Source organism: Bos grunniens, chromosome 20, assembly GCF_055505025.1.
Source record: "Bos grunniens cultivar Pamir isolate PY7600 chromosome 20, Bosgru_T2T1.0, whole genome shotgun sequence".
NCBI lineage: Eukaryota > Metazoa > Chordata > Mammalia > Artiodactyla > Bovidae > Bos > Bos grunniens.
In genome coordinates this window covers 72,511,068-72,535,986 of record NC_141184.1, presented here as the reverse complement: position 1 = coordinate 72,535,986, position 24,919 = coordinate 72,511,068, and the positions used below count along the sequence as shown (strand labels likewise).

At 51.8% G+C, this 24,919-nt stretch overlaps 1 protein-coding gene and 1 pseudogene across 2 annotated transcripts; one reads left to right on the top strand and one right to left on the bottom strand.

Annotated features, from left to right (window-relative positions):
* The first annotated feature begins 35 nt into the window (after positions 1–35).
* On the top strand, positions 36–24,829 carry LOC147350713 (liprin-alpha-1-like). Its single transcript, XM_086362325.1, has 10 exons — positions 36–122; positions 180–401; positions 3,697–3,828; positions 7,622–7,701; positions 10,279–10,492; positions 13,097–13,320; positions 15,117–15,339; positions 20,196–20,276; positions 20,865–21,061; positions 21,894–24,829. Exons 1-10 carry the CDS (start codon positions 36–38, stop codon positions 22,225–22,227), a joined length of 1,794 nt encoding a protein of 597 aa, XP_086218451.1. The 3' UTR covers positions 22,228–24,829.
* On the bottom strand, positions 3,870–4,876 carry LOC147350714 (uncharacterized; annotated as a pseudogene). Its single transcript, XR_015149021.1, has one exon. The product of XR_015149021.1 is annotated as an uncharacterized LOC147350714 (transcript).
* Positions 24,830–24,919: the final 90 nt, after the last annotated feature.

Genomic DNA, 24,919 nt, shown 5'->3' with positions numbered 1-24,919 from the left:
TCCAATCTGTGCGGGGCTGTTGGGACCTCTCACCGATGCACCATGTAGGTCTGAGTGGCCACGAGGGTCCTGTGAGCTCCCAGAGCGCAGAAGGCAGTTTTGACCTCACAGATTGCCCAGAAGTACTGTGTTCCCTCCCTCCCAAAACCAGGCTGTGTAAGGCTTCCTTTCCCCCTTAGAGACCCTCCGACGGCTCTCTAAGCCACAAGGAAGACGTGGTTAAGAAGATGGAGCTCCAGGAAATCATAGAGAGGCAGTTGCGGGAGCAGAGTCAAATGGAGGAGCGCCTGGCAGCCCTCTCTGCCCACGTGAAACATCTGGAGGAGGACCTGGACACGGCCAGGAAGGACCTCCTCAAGTCCAAGGACATAAACAGAAAACTTGAGCGGGACGTCTGCGAAGTGAGTGACTGCAGCTGTGTCTGTTGTCCTGAGGTGGAATGTGGGTTTCTTGTTCTCCCGGGGATCTCAGCCTTGGGATGGCTGCGTGAGTAAGAGCAGAGCACTGGAGAGACCACAACTGGCTGCCTCCCTGCCTCTGCACCGAGGTCTCTGGGGTAGAAGAGGCCTGGTCCAGGCGGTCCGTTGGCAGTGGACCAACATGAGGGCAGCCCTGATGCTGTGCCGCAGCCTGGGTGTGGACTCCTCATTTCCACAAGTTCTAGGGGGCCCACTGTGTTCCTTTTTTAAAAATTCATTCATCCATTCATTCATTTATTGGCGTATAGTTGCTTTACACTGCTGTGTCAATTTCTGCTGTACAGCAAAGTGAATCAGTCATCTATCTATCTATCTATCTATCTATTTATGTATCTGTCTCTCTCTTAGATTTTCTGCCCATTTGCTTCACCACAGAGCACTGAGCAGACTTCCCTGTGCTGTACACTAGGTCCTCACTCGTTGACTTTATGTGTAGTATCAGTGCTGTATACATGTCAACCCGAGTCTCCCAGTTCATCCCCGCCCCCCGCTACTGCCTGTCGAATGTGTTCCTGATGATGCTGAAATTTGCTTCTGATTCACTCAGGCGAGTCTGGTGACACCTGTGGAGCCTGTTCTCTCGGAGAGATGGGATCATGCTGTGTGGGCTCTGCTGAGGCAGCTTGCCTGGCCATCTCCTCGAGTTTTCTGAGGTTCCACTCCTTGAAGGGATGTGTGACAGTGATACCGGCGGTCAGACAAGTCGAGTGGTGTTTGCTCACCCTCAGATCCTCAGGCCCGAGCTGTGTAACCATGTGGAATCGTGATGTCTCTGGCGGTCATGTCTGCAGGTGTCCTGATTTATGAGAAACTCCCTAGCGGTCACTGTGAAAACAGAAAGTGCTGGGGACTCAGGCCTCTTCCTGTGAGCCTCGCCTCTCCTCTGTGCACAGACAGACAGCACCCACCCGGCCCACCCCTCCCCCGTGAGACCGTCTCAGAGAGAACCCCTCCAACATGTGGTACAGCAGGTGTACTTGTTTAGTAGCTTGGTGTGAGTAATTCTGTGTGAGAACTCAAAACAGAAATATTTGCACAGGTTTGCATAAGCTATTCACACTACTCTTTGGCAACAGGAGATTAGGTGGCAGAGTTTAATACGTATAGAATTCTAGAAAACGCGTTTTCAAGACCTTTCACTTTTAAAGTTAGGACTTTGCCCACATTGGTTACTTAGTGACCAGGGAGGGACCTGAAGTGGATTTTGAAGTGGCGGACAGGAGTTGCACCAGCAGCAAGTTCTGGTCCTGGTTTGAGCGTTTCATCCATGTGGTGTAACTCTGCTTTTGAAGAACTAGGCTTGAGAAGGCTGCTCCCAGTTGTGTACAATTTGACTTCTGTTTCCACTCATTAATATTCTACTTTAATTCTGAGGAAATTGCATGAGACTTTTCCAACTTTCACTCGAGGAAACGAGCCTCAGAGCTCCCCGTTGGATCTGTTGAAGGTCCCTCCTTGTTCTGGGTCAAGCCCGCCTGTATGGTGTAGCAGACAGAGGTCCTGACTTCATGCCAGATACCTTCCCTCCTGGAATTCTTGCAATAACAGGGTAGTTTAGTATACTTTTCGTTTGCTGTTTGGGTTTATTATGTAGAAAAGAAGCTTGGTAAACCAAGTGGCTGGACAGAACGTTAAGACAGATGGGTGCCAATCGTGACCTTTGGGATAGGCGCATTTTTGCTCACGTCCGAGAAAACTGCCATGTCTAGGACTTTTATTCTGAGGACGTTAACTTTATATTTGATTTGAAACTTAGGACGACATCAGTAATAAACTTGAAAATGAAATTGCAAATAAGGATTCTAGGCATCGACAGGTAATGGCTTTTATGAACTGTGTCTGACTTTTATAGTAGTGAATTACTGAGGAAGGAAGGTAAAGATCTTTTCATGTGACTCCCACATTGGAAATCAAGTCCCAGTGTAAAGGTCTTATGACCCTAAAATACTGTGTTCAAAAGTGTGGATGTACATCATGGTAAATCAGCTGTACTGGAAGGAAATACATTTTTAAAAAATTGTGGGTGACTGCAACTTACATGTTTGAATTATTTGGGACTTGGTTTAACCATTTTGTGGAATTCCATTCCTGACTCTTGTTTTACTTGAAGGTGAATCTGTTGGCTTGTTAGAGTTTTTACCAAAAGAGTAGAGAGCAGCAGGGAACTTCACGGCAGCTGGCTGCCTGTTGGGAACTGGGGTCACTGTGACAAAAGGCAGGGTTAGAGCTCCGGTCTGATTAGGGTTTGTACTTCCTGTGGTGTGGTGAGCCTTACTCGCTCCTGTTCCCGAGTGGTCTCAGATAATCAGGACTTAACCAGGAAAACCAAATCTGGCTTCTCCAAAACAAAGTGAGTCAGTCTGGTGTGTGCCAAAGTGTGTCATTGTCCCCACCACAAAAATAAAATACTAGAAAGCCATTGAAAAGTATGATGGGGAATGCTAATTAAAAGCATCACGATATACAAAATAATGGCTGTAAAAGGCAGATCAGAAAATACTATGTACCATATGCTATTGTTTTCTGCGGGTTTTAAAGCATAGCATATTGTTTGTGTACGTACATAGAGGAATACGCACACAGAAAAAGTAAGAAAGCTGCTTAGAAACAAATGCTAACCTCTCAGGAACCTGAGCTTATAGATAGTTTAATTTTTTTCTTTTTTAAAAAAGAATCTGTCTAAATGTTCTACATTGAAAGTTTTTCAGAGTAAGAAGATCTGTTAAAAGAATAATCGTGCATTTACAAATACTAGTTGACTGGCATTTCACCAGGCATGCTCTTATCAGGTCTGTATTTCAGAGGAGATGAAAGGCATATTTTGGCTTACACGCCCGTAGCCATCTGCGGTCGGTAGGGTTCCCTCTAAATGATGATTCTGCTGATGTTTTAAGAAGGGTCTGTAGTGAACCCTTCTTCCCTTAACTTGTCAATAAGAATGAATAAGATTCTACAGATCTTCTTTAATATAGAAGAACTTTTTTTTTTTTTTTTAAGATGTCCTTGGGGAATGTTTAGGAAAAGCAAATACTCTGGCAGGAGGCGTTCTGCTCACTGAGACCAAGCCCAGGAACACTGAGAGAAAATATACCCTGAGCGAGCTTCCGAAACAGAATGAATCCACTAGACACGTGCATTTAGGTTTTGTCTCAGCTTACTTAAAGCGACAGTGGCTACACCTCTCGGCCTGTGTTGATCCTCTGCTCTCCCTTTGTAGACAGAGGATAAGAACCGTCAGTTGCAGGAGCGCCTGGAGCTGGTAGAGAAGCTGCAGCAGAGACTGCGGAGGGCAGAGATGCTGCCCGAGGTGGAGGCGGAGCAGGCGCAGAGGGTGGCCTCGCTCTCCAAGGTGCTGCTCTGGGTCCCTGGGGGGCGGGCACAGGGAGGGCCTGTTCCCCTGCTCTCCCACCGTGCCCCTGCTCGTGCTGCTCAGTCCACACAGGAGCGCAGACATGGGGGTCGTGCTGCCAGTCTGAGATGGGAGCGCTCCCTGAGTGTCAGGCACGCCCCACTTCTGCGTCATCCCTACGTTAATTTCCCTCCAGTTTTGTCCCAAGTTGTGTGTGTGCCTAGGACGCTTCAGCTCCGAGTCACTGCTGCTCAGAGTTCAGTCAGCCACTCAAAGCCTAGCAGGATAGAGACCTAGAAAAATCCCATTCTCGTTTAAGAGATGGCCAAAATAGCTCTGTAATGAACACAGTTTTAAGTTGTTATCCATACACTTGTTAAAGAAGTCCCAGCAGGGCACGTGCAGACCCGAGGCCCCACTCCCCACTCGCCGTCCCCAGGAGCCCGCGGGTGAGAGGCCATGTCCTTGGGATGTGGCGCTGCTGGGGGCACCGACCCCATTGCCAGCCAGCCAGCCACCCTGTCCTTCTGACGGGAAAGCTGTTGCCCTGCGCTGCCCGTGTGCACTGGCTGAACATAGAGAGTCGGGCCGGGTCTGTGCTGACTCGGCTGTCGGAAGCCTTGCCAGGAGCTCAGTGAGCGCCTGAGGGGCCATCACGTCGCGGGAGGCCGCCGGTGTCCGGTGCTCACAGACCCTCCCAGAGCAGGGGCACTAACAGCCGCCAGGGGGCACCCTTCTGCCTGTGATCTTCCTCTCCAGGCTTGGTTTCTCCTCTCCCCTGGCATCTCTGCTGTCCATCCCCAGTCGGCCTTGTAGTCCGACCTTTTGTCTTCCGGAAGCTCTACCACTCAGGAGGCTAAACGGTTCGAACTTCCTTCCCAGCTTAGGAAGGTAGAACGTGTGCCTCGGGTTTGCCGCTGTCTGCTGCCCATGCGGGCTCGCCACAGGCAGTCCTAGGAGGGAGCGCAGCGGCCGTGGGTGTGGGGCCTGGGGCACGGGGAGCACGTCTCCTCTCACGAGCTGGTCACCAGCATCCTCCGTGAGCCATGTGTCACACACGAAGCCGCGCAGGCTGTGTGAGCAGGCATGCGGGCGTGCCCCCGGCGAACCCAGGGCACGTGGTTCCCACAGAGCATGGCCCGCTTGCCGCCCCTGCGATCACAGCCCGCATGCTGTCAGGACAGGGTTGTTGTGAGTGGAGCTGACGCTGTTCTTGGCCGATAGGAGAGAGAGACACAGCAGCATCGAGGATAGGCTGCGCCAGATGGAGGCCCAACTGGAGGCAAAGAACAAGGAGCTGCAGCGGGTGCCTGTGCTGACAGGGAGGCGGCATCTGGGCAGGAGACGTGGCTTGGGCGGGGGCCAGCACTGCCTTTCTCCACCACTCCCGTCTCTGGCATCGAGTGTGTGCCTGTGTGGCCCCATCTGCTGATCCGGGCACCCACCTCCTTGGGAGCAGGGCCAGAAGTGGTCGCCCATAGGCAGTGGGTAGGAGCCAGGGCTTCCCCACATTCAAAGAGGCTGCTTGTTGCTCTGACCAGCCAGTCCGGGGAGCTGCTTGGGATACAGGTGGACCTCCCAACTGCCCCTCAGACAAACCTAGGGGTGCCAGCCCGGGGCCCATGAAACTGAAGGCATGGCACCCAGGTGTGGAGCCTGCTTGCCTCGGACGTGGCGCTGGAGTCCCACATGCCAAACCGCTGGTCCAGATACGGTGTGTGTGTAGGATGGCTGCCTCTAGACAGGAGAACCGCAGTTGCCCTGCAACAGAAGGCGCATCAGGAAAGGGTGATGGTGGAGGCTCACATCACCGAGTCCTGAGAGAGGTTTCCTGGAAAGGTTGGCCGCACGGTGATACAGACCATCCAGGAAATGGAGTGGGGATCCCGGGTCCAGCCTCAGTGTCAGTACTGTCCCCACCATACCTGTGTTCTTGGGCCTGGACTGCAGAGCCTCACAGGCGGACTTCCAGGGGGCAGTGGTTCTGACTCCCATCGTGAGACCCGCGGTGAGGCGCCCTCCCCGCTTAGGCAGAGAGCTCAATATCTCCCGATCAGGTGTGCACTTCTTACTTTCATAACTGCTGCTCAGAGGCTGTTGAGATCGGGATGCTGTTTATGACTAGACTAAGCCAATTCAAAGTCAACTTTTGTTTTGCTTTAAAAATCTTTGAATGCCGATGCCTTATTGTGGAAGCTGTGACAGGTTTTGTTTCCTTGGGCTCAAAAATCACTGCAGACGGTGACTGCAGCCATGAGATTAAAAAATGCTTGCTCCTTGGAAAGCTATGACAAACATAGACAGCATATTGAAAAGTAGAGACATCACTTTGCCGACAAACCATATACTCAAACCATATATGACAAACCATATACTCAAAACTATGGTTTTTCCGGTTGTAACGTATGGGTGTGAGAGTTGGACCATAAAGAAGGCTGAGCACTGAAGAATTGATGCTTTCGAATTGTGTTGCTGGAGAAGACTCTGCTTTAACAGAAAATAAACTTTTTAAATGTATTACGATGGAGAATTGCAAACATGCTCAAAAGTGGATGGAGTAGTATAATAAATACCCATGACCCGTCCCGTCAATTAGTCTCAGCAATTTCTCATACAGAGCCAATCTCAAATAGATCATTCTTTTGTCTTCTCTCCATTTTTTTTAATACAGTAGGTCCTAAAACAGCTTTTTAAACCTTGAAATTGATGCTCATCTTATAAAACACAGACTTGGCAACTTTGTTATTGCATTTAAAAATTGCTTGAGGTAATTATTTCCAGTTTTTTAATATGAATTTTCATCTTGGAAAAGACCCTGATGCTGGGAAAGATTGAAGTCAGGAAGAGAGTGGATGACAGAGGATGAGATGGTTGGACGGCATCACCAACTCAGTGGACATGAGTTTGAGCAGATGCTTAGCAGAAGTCGAGTTCCATTTTCCTTATGGCTAATCCACTGCTATAACACGTATAGCACTTCTGGTTTTGAACACTGAATGTGTTTGCATTATAGATGGATTTAGAGTGTGTGGCTGTTGTGTGTGGTTCAGAATTCTGAGTAGTCCTTTCAGGGATCACCCAAAAGCTGAGACAAAGCGTGAGCCATTCACGTGGACTGTGCTGTGTGTCAGAAAGATAATACGAGCCACCTACACAATCTAAAATTTCCTAAAAACCAACGGGCTACTCGACGTCCTTCTTTCACCACGAGTCTTGAAATCCTCTGTGTGATTTCCACATCGGGCTTTGCACCAGCCTGTCTCACGTGCTCAGGAGCTGCAGGAGGCGAGTGACTGCCGTGGCCGACAGCACAGAGCTTCCAGGTTGAGTTGAGTGACTCACAAACTTGGCCCGTTTGACTTGTTTTACCCCATGAGCAAGTGAAGTGGGCTGTAGAGGAATGAATGTGAGGAATGCAGGTGAGCTCCATGGAGACAGTTTAAAGCAGTGAGAGGAGGGAGGGCAATAGAGTGAGTCGTGTCCCCCTGACCCGAAACTCCCACCTGAAGTCCAGCTTCTCTCTACAGACTTCATCGTTGTTAATTGCTTGCCATGTTTCCTCCAGAGAAACCTTTTCTACACCTGAGATGGAACTTCCTCTTCATTATGGTTTATAAGGGTTAATACTGTTCTGAGTGTTTCTATTTGCTAGGGACTCTTAGAGAACATTTTCTCAGAATTACAATGTTGGGAGTTGATACCTACTGATGTAACCTGTTCTGCACATTTTGGTGCAAGTCACTTTACATCCAAAAAGCAAGCGGTGCAGGCTGTGTCATTTGCTGTTTCGTAGGACCAGCTGACTCTAAACCTGGAAACCCTGAGAGCCGAAGTGGACCAGACGAGACTGCGAGGGGCTCCCTTCCACCACAGGTAGGCTGCTCCCCCGGGCAGCTCCCCTCAGCGCTGTCGAGTGTGACAAGGGCCTGTCTGGTGTGTGGACAGTATGACTGGGTGTTGCTCATGGTCGCACCTCAAGGAGCCTGTAGCTTCGTGGCCAGCGAGAGGGAAGAGACAAGCATCGTTCCTTAGGGTCAAACTTGGTACCACGGAGTGGTAGTCACAGGATTGACAACACTCAAAACCACAGCAGAGGTTTGGAAGTAGGGGGCCGACCAGTTGATATTTGGGCGTATTCATTTGAGGGGCCTGACAGACTGTGACGCTGATGTTTCTGAAGAGTCGCAGAAGGTTAATGACCTGTAGTCTTCTGACTGCGGTGGGAGGAATCACCTGGCTTGTGAATGAGGAGAGCAGATTACTGAGCATCCTGATTTTTTCTTCCTCATTGTTATAGGGGCGGTAATTCTTATTAAGTATTTAAATGTTTCTTTGGCTTCTTCACGGAAAATGGTCACAAGTGAGAGATAAACTTTAGCAAAGGTTATTAAGTGCTTACTGGTGACATTCATTCATCTGTAGGAAATGGACTACTGCTTGAATCCTGACTTAGGAGACAGTTTGGAGCCCATACGCATATTTCTGTGTTTGTGTGCTTAGGGGATCCTCTCAGTCCAGAGCCCCCACCCAGCCTTCTTCTAGAGAAAAGGAGATGTCATTTGAGACAAAGGCAGAGCCAGAAACTGGTCCTGTGTCTGAAACCATGGTGGGTGAAGTTCCAGGAGAGCACGTGCCCTGCAGAACAGGAGGGGACGTGGCCGGACTTGGTGGCAGAGCTCCTCCAGGGTGAGGGGCTGAGGCTGTCAGAGGTGGGGAACCCCTGCTCCCAGGGTGGACGAGGTGAGTGTGAGGAGGACTGCGTAGACAGTGGAGGAAGAGGAGGTGGACACGGCCTCCTCCTCTTGGGGGTTTTTGGGTAACGAGGAGGGACCTGGTGCCAGGAACCGAGGCCTGACACAATTGGGGGCTTCAGATGGAGAAGCCTGGGGCCTGGTCACCAGTCCCGTGTGTGTCAGTGAGAGTGAGAGACGAGAAGAAGAAGCAGCCGTGGGGCAGGAGGAGCCGCTGTGCTCTGAAGACAGTGGGCCACAGCGGCTGGTGCGAGGGAGGGGTGTCTCCAGGAGGCAGCTCTGGAGGGGTCACAGCAGTGACTTAGCAGCACAGGTGGGGCCTCAGAGTGGGGCTTGTGGGCAGTGTGGGCTGGGTGGGGGGCACTGTGCTGCCTCAGGAGGGAGGGAGTGGGAACTGAAAACTGGCTCGCAGGCAGGGCAGGCACGGTGTATTTGGTGGGACCTCCCAGAGGAATTGGTCACCTTGTCTCTGAGACCTTCTCCCGGAGGAAAGAGCTTCGGGTGAGGAGGGGGAGAGAGATGGAGGCTGCACCCCGCGAGGGGACTGGGAGGTGGTGGTTGGGGGTCGACCCAACCCGGAGGCCTCTGTGGCCCTCAGAGGACCCTCGAAGGTCCCCAGTCCACAGCGGGACTGTGTCGAACCCCCCACTCCGTTCCCAAGTGTACTCTAGCCCCAGGCCCTTGGGTGGAAGTGGAGCAGAGAAGGGAACAGTTCTGTCAGGAGGGAGGGGAGATGGGAGGGAAGACAGGTGTGGCTCCGGGAGATTCCAGACTTCCATCTCCTGTGCAGCACAGTGTTCGCAAAACCGTCAAGCAGAGCAGCGTGTGACCCCGAGCAGGCTGAGCTGGTGGTTGGCCCTGGCCACTCTGCAGACGTATGGGGTGTCCTGTCCTCGGAGGAAGGCCCTGTCTCCTGGGTTTAGGGAATCCTGCACATGGAGGCACCACCCTCGTCCCAGAGACAAGACTGAGCAGAGCCCGGGCGGTCCTGCAGTGCAGGCGGCTCACAGTCAAGGCAGGGCTGCCCTGCCTCCCAGCAGGCCCCTGCTGAGTGAGCTCCTGGCACCTGCAGGCCCAGACCTTAGTGCTCAGGGCCTGAGCATCTGTGCTGGGCCTTGTTCAGCCCAGACTCTGGTGACACGCTCACCTCTGCTTTAATGGGAGACACCAGTGGTGCTCAGCTCCGAGCTGTGGGTCCAAGGCTTTTCTGCTGCGGGTTGTCTGAGGCGCCTTTAAAAACACTGAGAGCGGTGCAGACAGTGTTCCAGGCAGACCGGTGATTGTGATCCACAGACTTCCCGTGGGAGAGGGAGGTCAGAGCAGGCGTGGGCCAAAGGGGAGGTGGGGTGCCAAGGGGAAAGCAGAGCAGGTGCACGCCCTGCCCTGGGACCTGAGAGCGGGCTCCAGGGGGACCCTGGACGCCCCGACCCCAGACAGCCGATCCTGTCCTAGTCAGCTCCACACCCTCGCGTCAGCACTGCCTTCCCCACATACGGGAGTTTTCCAGCTGCTGGGGATGAGCCCTGAGTGTCTGCAGAGCAGCGGGCGGCCTGTTGCTATTGGAGCCAGGAGGGCAGTGCCCTCCCGGGGGCCCATTTGCTGTGAAATTGCCGATCTTCCAAATGGACAGGCTTTGGCTCGTCTGACAGAGTGAGCTCTCTTTTCTTCTAACAGCGCTCTTCTTCCCCGTGTGTTTCAGCCGACCCCACTTGGGCAGCGCCCCGGACCTCAGGTTCCCTGTGGCGGACCGGCCGGCAGACTCCTTGGGCAACGGGGCGGTGCTGCGGTGCCCCCAGAAAGGCCGGCTGGCAGCGCTGCACGATGAGCCATCCGAGGCAAGGACCCCGCCGCCCCCTTCCCATCCCTGGTGGGCACCTTGTGAGGCACCTGCCCCCTCACACCGTGGTCCTGAGGTGGGTTTGGAACAAAGCGCTGATAGATTGCTTTACGTCTCCCCATTTTCCTTTTTCTGGCTAAGAGTTTACTTTGAAGGCATGATTTTTTTCCTTAACCAATTTTGATTATTTGTGGCCTACTGTGAGGCCCAGCATGGTACTAATTAGCACAGTTTTGAAATCGTCCTACGAGTAAATGGATACACATATCCATCAGCTTATAGTGAGAAGAATTCTCATTGGAAGTTCAAGTGCCTTTATCATTTCGCCTCATTCATGCCGTGTATTTGTTCATACATGTCTGTGTTTTGAGCTTCCACATTCAGTGAGCAGTTAGTTTGGGCCAGACATGGTCAGAAGTAGGACTCCAGCAGTGAATTAAAAACCGTGTGTGTCCTTTATCCACTGCTACGTAACGAATCATTGCAAAGCTTAGTGACTTCCCAGGGAGCAGCTCACAGTCCCCAGTGCCTGTGCATTGTAGCAGGCGGGCCTGGTTCAGGGCCTCCTGAGGGCAAGGGAAGGCCCCCCAGGGCTGGATGGCAGGCTTTCAGACTCACCTGGCTGCTGGGGACAGGCCGAGGTCCCTGCCGTGTGGCTTTCCCATGGCCTGGCGCTCCTCGGAACACCCTCTGAGAGCGAGAGTGCAGGATTTAGCCCGGGGCCTTTCACGCCCTGGTCTCAAGGCCGCACACCTTCACTTCTGTTTGTGAGAGTGAGCTGCGAAGTCCTGCCTCGCTCAGGGGCTGAGCAGGAGTTGCCCCTTCTGCCTCTTGAAGGGAGGAGGATGGAAGAATTTGTGGACCCCTTTTTAAACCCGTGCAGCCTGTTGAACAGTAATGAGCAGGGCAAGGAGACCAGAGTGCCTGAGTTGTCCAAGGAGGAGGGGATGATCGTGTGTAAACAGGGTGGCCAGTGAGGTCACACCAGGAGGGTTACCTTGAACCAGAGACCCAGAGGCAGGAAGAGAAGTAGCCACTCGGAGATAGAAAAAAGGGTCATGTCAACCAGCGGGGACAAGGGAGAGAGCAGGCCACATCAGGGAGGAGCCTGGGCTCAGGCCTGAGCAGCTCGAGGCCAGAGCCTGTTTCCTGAGGTGAGGAGGGCTGCCGGGGCGGGGAGCTAAGAGCTGGGCCTCAGCCCTGTTGAGGTGGACGAGCCCACTGGGTGTCCCAGGGACGTGCCAGGAGAACAGCTGAGTGTTCCGGCCTGCATCCGGGAGAGAACTCATTCAGCTCAGGGTGGACTTCGGGTCGTGGGCATACAGATGGCATTTAAAGGCACGAGCACAGTAAAGTCACCAGGCGGGTGCCGGTGGAGAGAGATGGGGTGCAAGGGTAGGGCTGTGGGGCATCCTGCATTCCAAGGTTGAGAAGGGGCGCAAGGGACTGAGGAATAACCGCAGGGAGGGCAAGGCCTGGAGCCCAGGGAGAGACATGCTGGGGGCGGGGGGTGGCGTGGGGGAGGGCAAGGAAGGGAAGGGGCTTGGTAACACGGGTTCCTCGAGCCCCCGGGGAATTGCCCTGCAGGGCGGGGCTCACCGCCTGCTGGCAGAGAAGTGGAGACCTGGAGGGGAGGGGGACCATAGAGGCCAATCCCAAGGAGCTTTCAGAGACCTGCAGTGGGCGCTGCAGGGAGCCCTGGAGGAGGAATCTTCTGGTTCCCCTTGTGCGATTGGAAGGCGAGAGAAGGGAGAGGACATGCCGACCGGGCTGATGGGGGTGAACCCATAGGCAGCTGGTTCACTGGAGCAGAGGAGGAATGATGGCAGGTGGTCCTGGAGCCAGCAAATGGGGTAGCCGAGCCCTTGGGCGGGGTTGTAATGAAGACAGGAGGCTAGGGCACTGGACACAGGGGCAGGGAGCCAGCAAGCCAGCACCTCGAGGCTGCCCCTCAGTTCCTTTGAGGTCATGTCTGGGAAAGAAGGCAGGACCTGGGTGACAGTGTGGCAGGGGGGACGTTTTCAGAGAGAAGGGTGTGAGGTGTGAGAGCGGGAGGGCGGCACGAGGCCCCGCTGGCACTATCCCATGTGTCTCTGACGACAGAGCCACGCTTGCAGTGCGAGGAGCCATCCCCCAGAACAGCCCGAGGGCCTGTGTCCCGAGAGGAGAGCCGCGGAGGGGCTGGCCCTCCCGTCTCCTGGCTGCCCCTGCTTGCGCCTCTCTGTGGGTGTTCAGATCAGCCTGGGAAACGGAGGACTGGGAGCCTGTGAGGACGGCACACTCTGGTGAACTGGTACCAGTGATGACCGCTGATAGGGACCCAGCGGCTGCCGAGCTGAAGGGTTCTTTTTTCTTATTTTCCTCCAGCCTGGCTGAAGGAGGCATGGATGTATTTTTGTAATTTTCAGTTTCTGTCTCTGACTCCATCAGCCCACCCTTGTGAATAACCTCATAGGATTGCCTGCCGTCCACGCTGAGACCTGAGTGTCACCAGGCCATCTAGGAACTGGATTCTCCCCCTGCCTGTTTCTTGAGTCCTGTTCGCTTAAGAGATGGCAGTGTCTCATGAGCATGGCCCATTTATCCAGAGTCAGGGCTTCCATGTAAAATTGGGTACAGTTCCTGATAGACTTGAGCTGCCCTGAATGTCGCTGATGAGACGTGGTCCTCTCGTGCCCAGGTGCAGACCCCAAAGGAGCAGGACTGGGAGCGCACGCAGCAAGCCAGCATGCTGGCCGACATGGCCCAGGCGTTTGAGAGTGACGAGGGCGTGTCTGACGACGAGGGCGACAGGGTCGCCCTCTTCAGCTCGGCCACTCAGCTGTCGCCCGGCAGGCAGGCTGATGCCAAGACTCTGACCGTGATGATGCAGGAGCAGCTGGACGCCATCAACAAAGAGATCCGGTGGGTGATCCTGAACTCAGCTCCCCAGAAACTCGGTTTCTCTGAGGAGCTGTCTTCTCCTAGGGACGTCTGAGTGTTCCATAGTAAGAAACCTGACCTCAGGTCTGCTTCAAGAATTTTCAGTTTTGAGATGGCCCTTGATTACAGAGCTCGATCAGCCAGGGCATTCTGTCCGTGGTGTGGTGTCAGCACTCTGTGGGGGCGGGGGGGGGGGGGCGTTGTGGGGTGTCCCCCCTCAGCTCTGAGCCCCAAGGTGAGTGAGGTACCGAGGTGGTGTCCCCTGTGGCCCGTGCACCCTCCTGTGTCCCTCAGAGCCCCCCATGTTCTGGTGAAAAGCCACCTGGTGAAAGCTGGGGTTTTGCGCTTGGCAAATTCCCACTCAGATCTGCATTTTCCTTTTTAACTTAATGCAGTGTGAAGATTGGCTTGTTGTAAGACAGTGGTCCAAGGACGTGTGTTTGAGTTTTTCTCATCTCATCAGTATATTTAAGATGTTTTCTTTAGACACCGTCTTGGCAGTTATAACAATTTTCAAAACAGGATAGAATCCAAAGGCCCACCTCGTGGTGAGCAGGGGGCCTTGGGTCTGGGTGCAGCCAGGTGGCTGGGGGCCCCGAGGCCTGCCTGGTGCCACACCCGCACAGCTATGCCCGTGTCCCGAGTCCATGTTCAGAGTGGCCGCAGGCCGGTGACCCTGCACAGGACCAGGCAGATCTGCTCCTCAGACTGTTCTCATCATGTCAGCCCAGGCCGAGGTGCCCGTTCCTGTCGGCCGAGCGGGATGCTCCGGGGGAAAGGCAGGGGGTGAACGGGACAACCAGCAAACGCAGGTGGTGTCACCTGCCCATTTGATGCCAAGACAGACAGCTTTGTGGGCCATGTTTGAGCACAGACGAGCTCAGAAAGATGGTCTTTCCGCATCCCTGCAGGAAGTATGGAACGGTTATATATTAATATTTTTATTTTTACAGCAAGTTGTCAGGTAAAAGTAATTTTTCCTTATGCGACAAGTTGACTTGATGTAAATGGTCAATTCTGTCCATCAACTTGTTATCAACAGTGAAAAACTTTCCAGATGTATGAGTAGAAGTGAAGGTGGAGAGTTTACTTCCTGTAAGAATCTTGTATTTTAATTTGAAAATCATTTTATTTGCATAATCGTGTATTTAAACTGCTATATAAAAACATCCACCACACATTAGGGGAGAAGAGCAGAAACTGTGAATTCTAGGTTAATGCAGCACATTGACATGAATCCAGGAACTCACACAAAGCTGGTGGAGAACCTCATCAAGTGACGCGTTTGTATATATACAACCTTAAAAAAAAAAAAAAAAAGATCAGCTCAGCACTTCATCTGGTCTGGAGACTTGTGTTTAGAAACTGCAGCTTGTTTGTGAATTGCTGTTTTGATTATACAGAGTTCCCGATTCCCAGTGGAAAAGACTTGAGGCACTGACGTGCATCTCTGCCCTGAGAGCAGGGGAGGTAAGGGTTGTCAACTTGAGGTATCTCTTCATAGGAAAGAGAGTTGCCACCAGGGCCCCTTCAGAATGTTAGAGTAAATAAGTGAAATCAAGCGTGAATGATCAGGGCCAGTTTGTAAGACTCAACGCTAAGTCATTCTAAGTTTGAGAATATTCAAAAGAGGAAACGTAGAACCTTTTGGCTGAGATGTTCATTGAGCAACTGTTTCTGGAATTTGCTAATCATGACACAGAATGCCAGCCCAAATTTATTGTCCAGATAGGTTCCTCTGCTGACAAAGGCAGGTGACGCATTTTATTCTATTTTAGGTTGATCGAAGAAGAGAAGGAGAACACGGAGCAGCGGGCCGAGGAGACTGAGAGCAGGGAGGGCAGGGGGAGCTTAGGCAGCCTCCGTCGTTTTAAATCAGTGAGCTCCCTCAACCTGCTTCCCACTTCCTCGCATGCTGGCTCCTGCCCGCCCCTGCCCAAGCCCAGAACGAGGCGGCACAGCCCGGCGCAGGAGGGAGACCAGCTGGGCATCATGACTCTGGTATGTGTCTGCCTCCTCCCTGCCGCATCCCTCCCCCAGCACGCTGTTTTTTGTTTGTTGTTTTTTCTCTTTATACCCAGAAGAAAATCAGGTACATTTGCTACGCTCAGAGGTCTAAAAGTTTTTAAACCGCCTAGTCTTTAATCATTCCACAATGGCACAGCGACAAATTAGTCTTGATATTTGGACCACTACTTAGCACGTCATCATGAACTCAGCCAGAGCCTGCCTCTGTAACGTTGGGCCTGGCCTGTGCTGGGCACAGCAGCTGCAGGGAAGTTTCTGTTCTCACGGAGCAGACAGCTTCGTGAAAGTAGCCATAGGCAGCTCTCATGGCATGGGAAAGCCGTACAGCACATTCTCCATTGGGGATGCCTGGCTGCAGGGTGCAGGGCATGCGGTGGGAACAAAACCAAGAACCTACACGGGTCTGCTTGCTGATGGACCTGGCCACGCGCTCAGTCCAGCTCTGCGTGTGAAACCAGGTTAAAAGCCCAGGGCCCCAGGGCCCCAGGGAAGACGTTGGGCTGCCTCAGTTTTCTGAGTCTAAAACTGGGATGACGACCTAGGGCTTTTGGTGACAGAGTGTGCGGCTCTAAAGCACATGTTCCAGCTTTCTTGCGTGTTTAGCTTAGGTGTTGTGAGTGTATTGCTGTTTACCCCATGAAATCACGTGTACAACATTCTGCTTTGTAACTGGACTTGTATTGTCTCTTTTTTCTGTTACCACCCATTTCATGTTAGCTGCATTGTTAGTCAGCTTATAATTAAATTAACTGTGAATCATTTTAGCGGCCTGTGAAGTGGTAACCAGTCCATTTTGTGGTCTTTTGACACTGTTTTTATAATTGGCATCATTGGCTAATTAGTTGATATTTAAAATTCTTTGATGATTTCTCTGAGGATTCATGCTTGATTTCTTTCCAAATATTTGGAAAAGAACAGTTCTGTATGTTTTCCTTGCTGTTGGAGTTCTCTGACAGTGTGTCTGCTTTCATCATTGGTTTTGATTCCCTCTCTCATCCTGTTGTCTGCTTAGTCATCATGAATCCAGATCCCCCTCAGCCCCCGAGGCTGTAGTTTACCCATCCATCTCCCGTCCCCCGTCCCCTCACTTGCTCTGGTCATAGCCGTTCTGTGGTCCACAGCGTGTGTCCCCTTAGTCGGGTTTGTGCTTTGTCTTCATGTGTCATTAAATGGTGTTTTTCCCCCATAGCAGTAAGTTGAATTGGTGTATCACTGTGCAGTTACAGGAGAAGGCAGTGGCAACCCACTCCAGTACTCTTGCCTGGAAAATCCCATGGACAGAGGAACCTGGTAGGCTGCAGTCCATGGGGTCGCACAGAGTCGGACACGACTGAAGGGACTTAGCAGCAGCAGCACGCAGTTATAAGCATAATATATGTAGATGGATCCTAAACTACATATCATGTGTAATTCATAAATGAGATTGTGCTTACATAAAGAAATGGTCCTCTTAAGTGTAGAATTAATGGACTTTTAGATATGCAGATGACATCATCCTTAAGGCAGAAAGTGAGAGGAACTAGAAAGCCTCTTGATGAAAGTGAAAGAGGAGAGTGAAAAAGTTGGCTTAAAGCTCACCATTCAGAAAACTAAGATCATGGTATCTGGTCCCATCACTTCATAGGAAATAGATGGGGAAACAGTGTCAGACTTTATTTTTTGGGCTCCAAAATCACTGCAGATGGTGACTGCAGCCATGAAATTAAAAGGTGCTTACTCCTTGGAAGCAAAGTTATGACCAACATAGATAGCGTATTCAAAAGCAGAGACATTACTTTGCCAACAAACGTCCATCTAGTCAAGGCTATGGTTTTTCCAGTTGTCATGTATGGATATGAAAGTTGGACTGTGACGAAAGCTGAGCATCAAAGAATTGATGCTTTTGAGCTGTGGTGTTGGAGAAGACTCTTGAGAGTGAGTCCCTTGGACTGCAAGGAGGTCCAACCAGTCCATTCTAAAGGAGATCGGTCCTGGGTGTTCATTGGAAGGACTGATGCTAAAGCTGAAACTCCAGCACTTTGGCCACCTCAAGTGAAGAGTTGACGCATTGGAAAAGACTCTCATGCTGGGAGGAATTGGGGGAAGGAGGAGAATGGGACGACAGAGGATGACATGGCTGGATGGCATCACCAACTCAATGGACATGAGTTTGGGTGAACTCCAAGAGTTGGTGATGGACAGGGGGTCCTGGCATGCTGCGATTCATGGGGTCACAAAGAGTCAGACACGACTGAGCAACTGAACTGAACTGACACAATATCCTTTCTGTGTTGGTGCTTGTATTTAAGACTGTAAATCTCATCAGCTTTTGCACAGTTAATGTCTCTATTAAACTCGTTATAAAAGTATCTTCTATGGTTAATAAAATGTAAAGACTGCACCTGCTATTATGCTAGCTTTCATTCTTACGTATTTTCACAGGGAACTTGCTTTAATGAATTTATTGTGAGAAGTTTTAAATCAAATTCTGTGTCAGGATTTTACATTAATGTCCAATAGGTGGTTAGATTTGCTCAGTGTTAAAATAGATATTATGGTAACTTCCTCATCAGTTAAATTACTAATTTAAAATATAACATGTTTTTGATTAAGAGAAACTAACTTACAGAGAAATTTGGCTGAGAATAGACACCTGTTAAGGCCCTTTGTTGTACAGAATGCTGTGCTTTAATAAATCATGATGTTGTAATAGAATGGTATCTTCTTGAGTAATAATTTATAGTGTTTCTCTAGTAAATCTTGAATAGCTTATTTAACTTCTGTGGTCAAAAAAAATGATCTATTTCCAGTCACATGTTCTCTAAATCTTCATGTCACTTACATGTTTGCCATCATTTTTGCTTTACTGTATTTGCCTCTACGGATTCTTGAAATTTTAGCTTCAAAGTCGCAATGAATCTGGTTTCTCTTCATTTCTTTGCATGCATCTATCAGCCTAGTGATTTAAGGAAGCAGCGTCAAAAGGTAAACTGTTTACTAATTTAGCAGGCCTTTGTTTCTCTGTGAAGTATTGAAGAGTCCTTATCGTTTAACGTGAATGATCACTGTGCGGTTATGTCCTGGTGAATAATTGATGTTTTAATGGAAGTAATGAAACTCACCCACCACTTAAAATGTGCTGATGGTTCTGTTGGAAATAGGTCATTCGTTGGGACAGTTGTAACAGTTTGCCTTTCTCCCACTTGTTTGCCTTCTGATCATCTCATGCTTGTTTATAATAGACATAGTATTATTTATTATTTTTAAAAATTTCTATACTTATGTTTTTGGCCATGCTGCACAGCTTATGGGATCTTAGTTCCCCAAGCAGGGATCAGACCAGTGTCCCGGCGGTGAAAGTGCCAAGTCTTAACCTTTGGACCACCATGGAATTTCTGCTTAGTGTTTTCATGTAAGAAATGACTGAATCAGAGCCATAGATGTTAGATTTGCGGGAAGCCAGTTTAATGATGGTGGGTAGCAGTGTGCAGGAGACTCTGTGTGCCGGGCACGTGCTTTCCGAGTCTGTCATCTCATCCCCAGGTGAGGTCCAGGCTGCTGCTATCCCCATTCAGCAGACATAGACACTGAGGCTTAGCAAGGCCGGGCACCCTGCCCAGGCTCTCACACCCAGCAGCGTGGTGTGGACTGGTCTGATCAGAGCCTGGACACTTAACCATGGTGCTGTCCAGCCTGCTTTCCTCCAGAGGCTCTTGTGTCCATCACGGCATCCCTGATGGAGGGAGCATCAGGAGGGAGCTCGCTGCCTCTCCCCTCGGATCACTTGGATGAGCCCCTGTTGTTGGAGTCCAGTGCCCCAAGGGCTGGCCTTCCTTGTCCTTCTGCTCCCAGCCCGCTGACCGAGCACTCCTGGGCCTTCCCGCAGGACTGGAGTGGCTGTGCTCCAGTTCAGGCAGCTCAGTGCACGGGAGCCCTTCTGCTGAGCACAGCAGAGCAGCGCCATCCCCCTGGGGTTGGTGACCTGGGTGTGCTGCTCGCCTGCTCTGTGGCCTGCTTTGCCCTCCTATTCAGCGAGGACACGGCACTGCCCTTCCTAGCCACATGTGGCACCAGTGGGGCAGCTCCCATCCTGGGGGAGGGCAGCCAGGCGCAGACCCAGAGGCCTTCCTCAGGAGGAGGCCCAGGGGAAGGGGCTGGCCTGGGCCCTGACTCTGAGGCAGGTGTTTGTCTCCACTGAGTCCATAGTCAACCCAGGCGTGTCACTTCCCTGCTCTGTTTGTTGCTGTTTTCTGATTTTTATAAATGCTTATTTTAACTTGAATTTGAGATTGATCCCTGTTCAGTTCCATGTGGAAAATTTCTAGCCTTTGTAGCCTTCTGTTGTCTGAGGGTTCTTGTTAGAGCTCAGGGGAGGGAGCCCAGTTTATCCAGCTGCTGTTAAATGAGTTCAGCTGTATTTTGCACTAAGTTACTTTGTTGTCACCAAGCTCCTGTGGGGCTGCACGGGATCAGTATTCTTTACAGAATCCCACCAAAAAGGCACAGGTTAGTTGGTCAAAACAACGCACTCATTGTTTATAACAATACATGCCATGCATGTTTCCTAAAACCTCCCCTGGTTTAACCACACACCGAAATGTATCAGTGAGACCTGTTTGGACCCTGCAGGGTTAATCTGTTCCCACACTGTCTTTCCTTTCCTCACACCGAGGACCAGCGGAAATGCTGGGAGTCCAAGAGAAATCATCATCTTCTTCTTTTTTTTAATTAGTTTATTTTTTAACTGAAAGATAATTGCTTTACAGAATTTTCTTTTCTGTCAAACCTCAACATGAATCAGCCATAGGTACCCATATATCTCCTCCCTTTTGAACCTCCCACCGCTCTAGGGTGATACAAGATCATCTCTTAGTGAAGACCTGGGGGTGCCTTATGGAAACCACTGTGAGCGAATGACACTCGAACTGTGTGTAAGTACTTCAGAGGGTAGTCCCCAGTCTGTATGTTACCGAGAAATACGATCCACGCACATGGTGTTCGCGTGGAGGGGTTAGGTACCTTTTCTGTGTTTCTCTTGTTGTCATGGGTTCCAGTAACCTGCATCATCACTACAAATGATCTTGGATGGTGGCACAAGCTGTGTCTTTTTCTCCTTCAAACAGAAAGGTCTGGACGGCTTTGCTGAGAGGTTTTGTACTCTAGCTGTGGTGCTTCTGAGCAGCATCTGGCGATGAGCACAGTCCTTTCATCAGGGCAGTTCATGCCGTGCAGGATTCACGGTGCCAGCATCGTTCTGCTGTCCTGCTCTGCAGGGCCATCTGGTCGCTGGATTCCCGGGAGGGCCGAGGCCGGCTGCAGGGAGGCTCCCGTCCGGGGTCTCTGCACTCAGTCAGATGCTCTCGCTGCCCCATAGCCCCGCTTTTTTTGAACAAGACAGTCCTTTAAGATGGCATTAAGCTATAACAAGGGTTTTTTTGTACTTGGGGGAAAGCATAGCTAATAGATCTTCAAATAAGTTTCTGGTTATAATGTAAAGCCTGTGTGATTGCCTTTTTCCGAACAGTCTATTGTTAGCCAATTTGACACTTACCTCACTCCCTCAGCTGCCAGCTATACGGGAAGAGGTAGGAGATGACAAGACCGCCATCAAATGTGAAACCTCGACCCTCGCCTGGCCACGGTCCCTTCGGCTGGGCCGCCTGCGCACGGGGGCGCTGCGCACAGCCACCCATGAGGACCTCGGGGACGCCCACAAGTAAGTGACCTGTGTGTGCATCGTCAGTTTCAGGAGCCCTGCACCTCTTGTCTTGAAAGAGTTGCAAGGATGATTTTAAAGGAATACCACTTGAGTTCGGTGCCTGTGTTTAGTGGTGAACTTCAGGTGCTGGGGAAGAAGAGCTCAGTGACCTCAGTGATTTTAGAAAATATCCATCTCTACAGATTGACTCCTGTGGGAGCTTTCTTCCTGCTCTGGGTAGAGGGCACGTTCCTGACGGTGACGGCCCCGTGCCTCTCGGGTTCGCTCTTGAGGGTCCCTCCCTTTTCTGCAGGGGTCCCCTCTCAGGAGACCCTGTCCCCTCCTGTGACTGACACTGTTCTCATTCAGACCACCACTTGCTGAGCTCCCGTCCTGAGCCAGGCAGCACTCGATGGGGGGCACGTGTGGTCACCTGACCAGCAGCCCTGCACGGTGACCGTCGCTCTCCTGCCACGGCCGGGGACGGTTACCCTGTGGGAGGCGGGGGGAACTACCCAGAGCAGGGGAGCTCGTCTTCTCCTGGAGCGTCGTCACCTGCCGAGCAGCGACCCTAAGGGAGGGTCAGAGCGCCCTCTGCACCAGCTGGCCTGGAGTCAAGCCCTCCTCTCGGGAGAGCTCGAGGCAGAGAATCTCAGCTTCCCGGTGTGGTTGTCTTACACCGGGGGCCTGCATTGCTCGTGTGGAGTGTGGTTGGTGAAGGAGACTCCAACTGTCAGCTGCGAGGTTGAGGCGCGGGTGTTGCCGAGTGCCCGTTTCTATCAGTAGCTCTTTTGGAGGGGTGTGTGTTTGCACAAGAGTGCCAGTTAAAGGTCGTTTTCTCTCCCCAAAGCTCCACAAGCTCTCAGGACAGCCCTGGGAATAACCCCAGCAGCAGCACCAGCAGCCAGGGCTCGCTGCACAAAGCCCCAAAGAAGAAGGGCATCAAGTCCTCCATCAGCCGCTTGTTTCGCAAGAAGGAAAAGGGCCGGCCTGAACACCCCAGCAAGGAGGCGTTAGGACCAGGTGGGTGCTTCACCGTTCAGAGGGAGGAGGGCCTGCAGGCATCTCCCTTCTGTCTCCCCTGTGGTCCCCACAAGGCTCCTGTCAATCACGCTGGGGGTCCTCCTGGGAGCAGGAGTGGAGGAGGCGTCTGTCTTCTCAATGGGTCTGAGATGATCGGCTGAGTTAATGAGTGGATGGTTGGATGGATGGATGAATTAAGAGTGGATGGATGGATTGATTGGTGAGTGGTGGATGGATGAACAGATGGCTGGCTGGATGGGTGGATGAACGGAGCATGGAATGAATAAAGCAGATGATTGTACTCCAGTGCTAGAAACATATTCTACGAAATTGAGTAGGAGCTGGGCGATGATTGTTTCATCCTAACAGTGACATGTGTTTGGAAACGGCCTAAGTGCTCCTCAGTGAGGGGTGAGGTACAATCTGTGGACACCCCACAAGGAACAGCCCGCCCTCCTTCCTGCCACCTTCCCCATCCCCAGGAGCTCATCAGGGGTTCTGCTCATGCCCCCCACCCCACCCCACAGCCACACAGGTCCTCCTGGGGTCCCCTCATTACACAGGGTTATCATCAGGCCCCCATATCACTCAGCTTCCTCTCCTTGAGGACAGCGTATGTTCCTGCCTCTTCAGCCACAAATGTGTTGAGTCTCGTTTGTGCTGGGTGTGGGATTTACAGGGGTAAGTAAAGCAGATGTGATCTGGAGCACAGTTAAGTGACAAGAGAGAAAAAGGAGCAGATTATTAAATGCTATCCCTATTAGTAGTAAATACAATGCTGAGATGGATGGTGCATTGATTATGTACCAGATGCCGTGTGTGCCCCTTACCAAGCAGGTGCTGCCCCCTCCCGATTTACAGAGGAGGACACAGTGACAGTCACGTGGTTAGGGAGCGGTTAGGGCAGGTTCACACCCACCCAGTGGGACCAGACACTTTGCCGAGCCCCAGCCACCACTCTCGTGGATGAAACAGGAATGAGATGGCTCTATGGCATGATGATTCAATGGACATGAGTTGGAGCAAACTCCAGGAGATAGTGAAGGACAGGAAAGCCTGGAGTGCTGCAATCCAAGGAGTGACAAGAGTCGGACACAACTGAGCGACTGAACTAAAACCTGAGTGTGTGCTAACCTGTTTCAGTCGTGTCTGACTCTGCGACCCCAGGAACTGTAGCCCACTAGCTCCTCTGTCCATGGGATTCTCCAGGCAAGAAGACTGGAGTGGGTTGCCATGCTCTCTTCCAGGGCATCTTCTCAACCCAGGGATCGAACCCACATCTCTCATTATCTATTGCATTGGCAGGCAGGATCTTGACCCCTAGCGCCACCTGGAAAGCCCCAGTGAATGCTGACAATTAGAAATGCAGAAAATAAGGGCTGCTCCTAAGTTAAACTGGAAGAGCAGCAAGCACAGGTTGTAAAGAGGAAAACACACGATGAGCGACAACAGCGCCAACAGAAACAAGGGATGCGTTCACCCACATAGAGAAAATGTCTGTGCCGTTCAGAAGACGAGCCCGCCAGCCCTTGGAGGGACAGTTGGAACCAGAATGAAAACCGAGGCCATGGTCAGCAGTGCCCACCACACGGCCTGGGTGGCGTGGTGTCACTCACCAGGCTTCCTGTATCCCCAGAGCTGCTGGCAGTAACATCTCCGAGTGCCAGGCCGGGCAGCCTCCCCGAGTGAGCTAAGGCATCACTGCTCTCCTTCCAGTGCTGCTCCGGAGCCCTCTGTGGGCGGCCACCCTCATCCCCTGCCCTGCCACTTGCTGGGGCCCGGCTGTCCCCTTGGGATCCTTTCAGCCCTTGAGCTTGGGTGTTCCCAGCCCTCTGCCACACCGGACTGGGACGCAACTCAGGACTTGGGCTTGAGATATCAAGGAGACCGTGAATCTGGAAGGACACCACCCTGGGGCCTGTGAGAGAGCAGGAGAGCAAAGCCCCTACGGGGAGGAAGCAGAGCTGGGGGAACGTGCCCACAGCCTCCACTGCCTCCTGCACAAGTGCCTTTTCTTTGTCTCTCCTTGACCTGAAACAAAGCCCAGCTGCTGCTGCTCTGCAGGTGATTCCTAAAGATGCACCTCCTGCCAGAGCTATTGTCCTGCTGCTCTGGGGCTGCCTGAGTGTGCTCAGGAGTATCAGACAAGTAGGGCTGCCACACCTCATACTGGAGGTGGGGGGCCTGATACTGGGGAAGGGTCGGAGGTGGGGGGAGGGTTTGAGGGTCGGGGAGGGCCTGATGCTGGCCTAGGGCCGTGACGCTGGACTGGGGTCTGATGCTGGACTACGGTCTGATGCTGGACTACGGTCTGATGCTGGGGGAGGACCTGATGCTGGACTAGGGTGCATCATTTGGGTCCCCATCAAGGTTGCCCTCGGACACCCCACGCTGTGACCGACGGCGAGCCTCGACACCTGCACTTTGTTCCCACCTTTGGCCCGCTGCCCACACCTCAGCAGCAGAGGGGCCCTGTCCCCGCAGATGCTGAAGTGATGGAGCCTCTTGTCTCCGGAGCCAAGGGCATGAACACACTGTGGGTCGTCCTCTAGGGACACCTATGCTTCCGCCTTCTGGCCTTTCCATTGCATCCGTCCGTTTCTCTTAACAGAATGTCTGTGTGATGACATGGGCTCCCATTACCAGCTCTGGTCTGTTCTCAGTGAGAGTACAGCTTACCCTCGGCACTCTTTATTGTCCCTGGGAAATTTTGCTTCAGTACTTTATTGAAAGAAAGCAATAAATAATACTGTGATGAAAATAGTTCAAAAGTAGACTGTACATACTTTGTCACATATTCGGGAAGTTCACAAAAGATTAATAGGAAAATAGAATGATAACAATGAATTGTAC

What these genes read in the sequence shown, in the direction of transcription:
- LOC147350713 (XM_086362325.1), top strand. Translation starts at nt 36, where the DNA reads ATGCACCATGTAGGTCTGAGTGGCCACGAGGGTCCTGTGAGCTCCCAG. An exon ending in ACCTCACAGATTGCCCAGAA is followed by an intron (nt 123 to 179) that starts GTACTGTGTTCC and finishes TTTCCCCCTTAG; the next exon opens with AGACCCTCCGACGGCTCTCT. An exon ending in GACCTCGGGGACGCCCACAA is followed by an intron (nt 21,062 to 21,893) that starts GTAAGTGACCTG and finishes CTCTCCCCAAAG; the next exon opens with CTCCACAAGCTCTCAGGACA.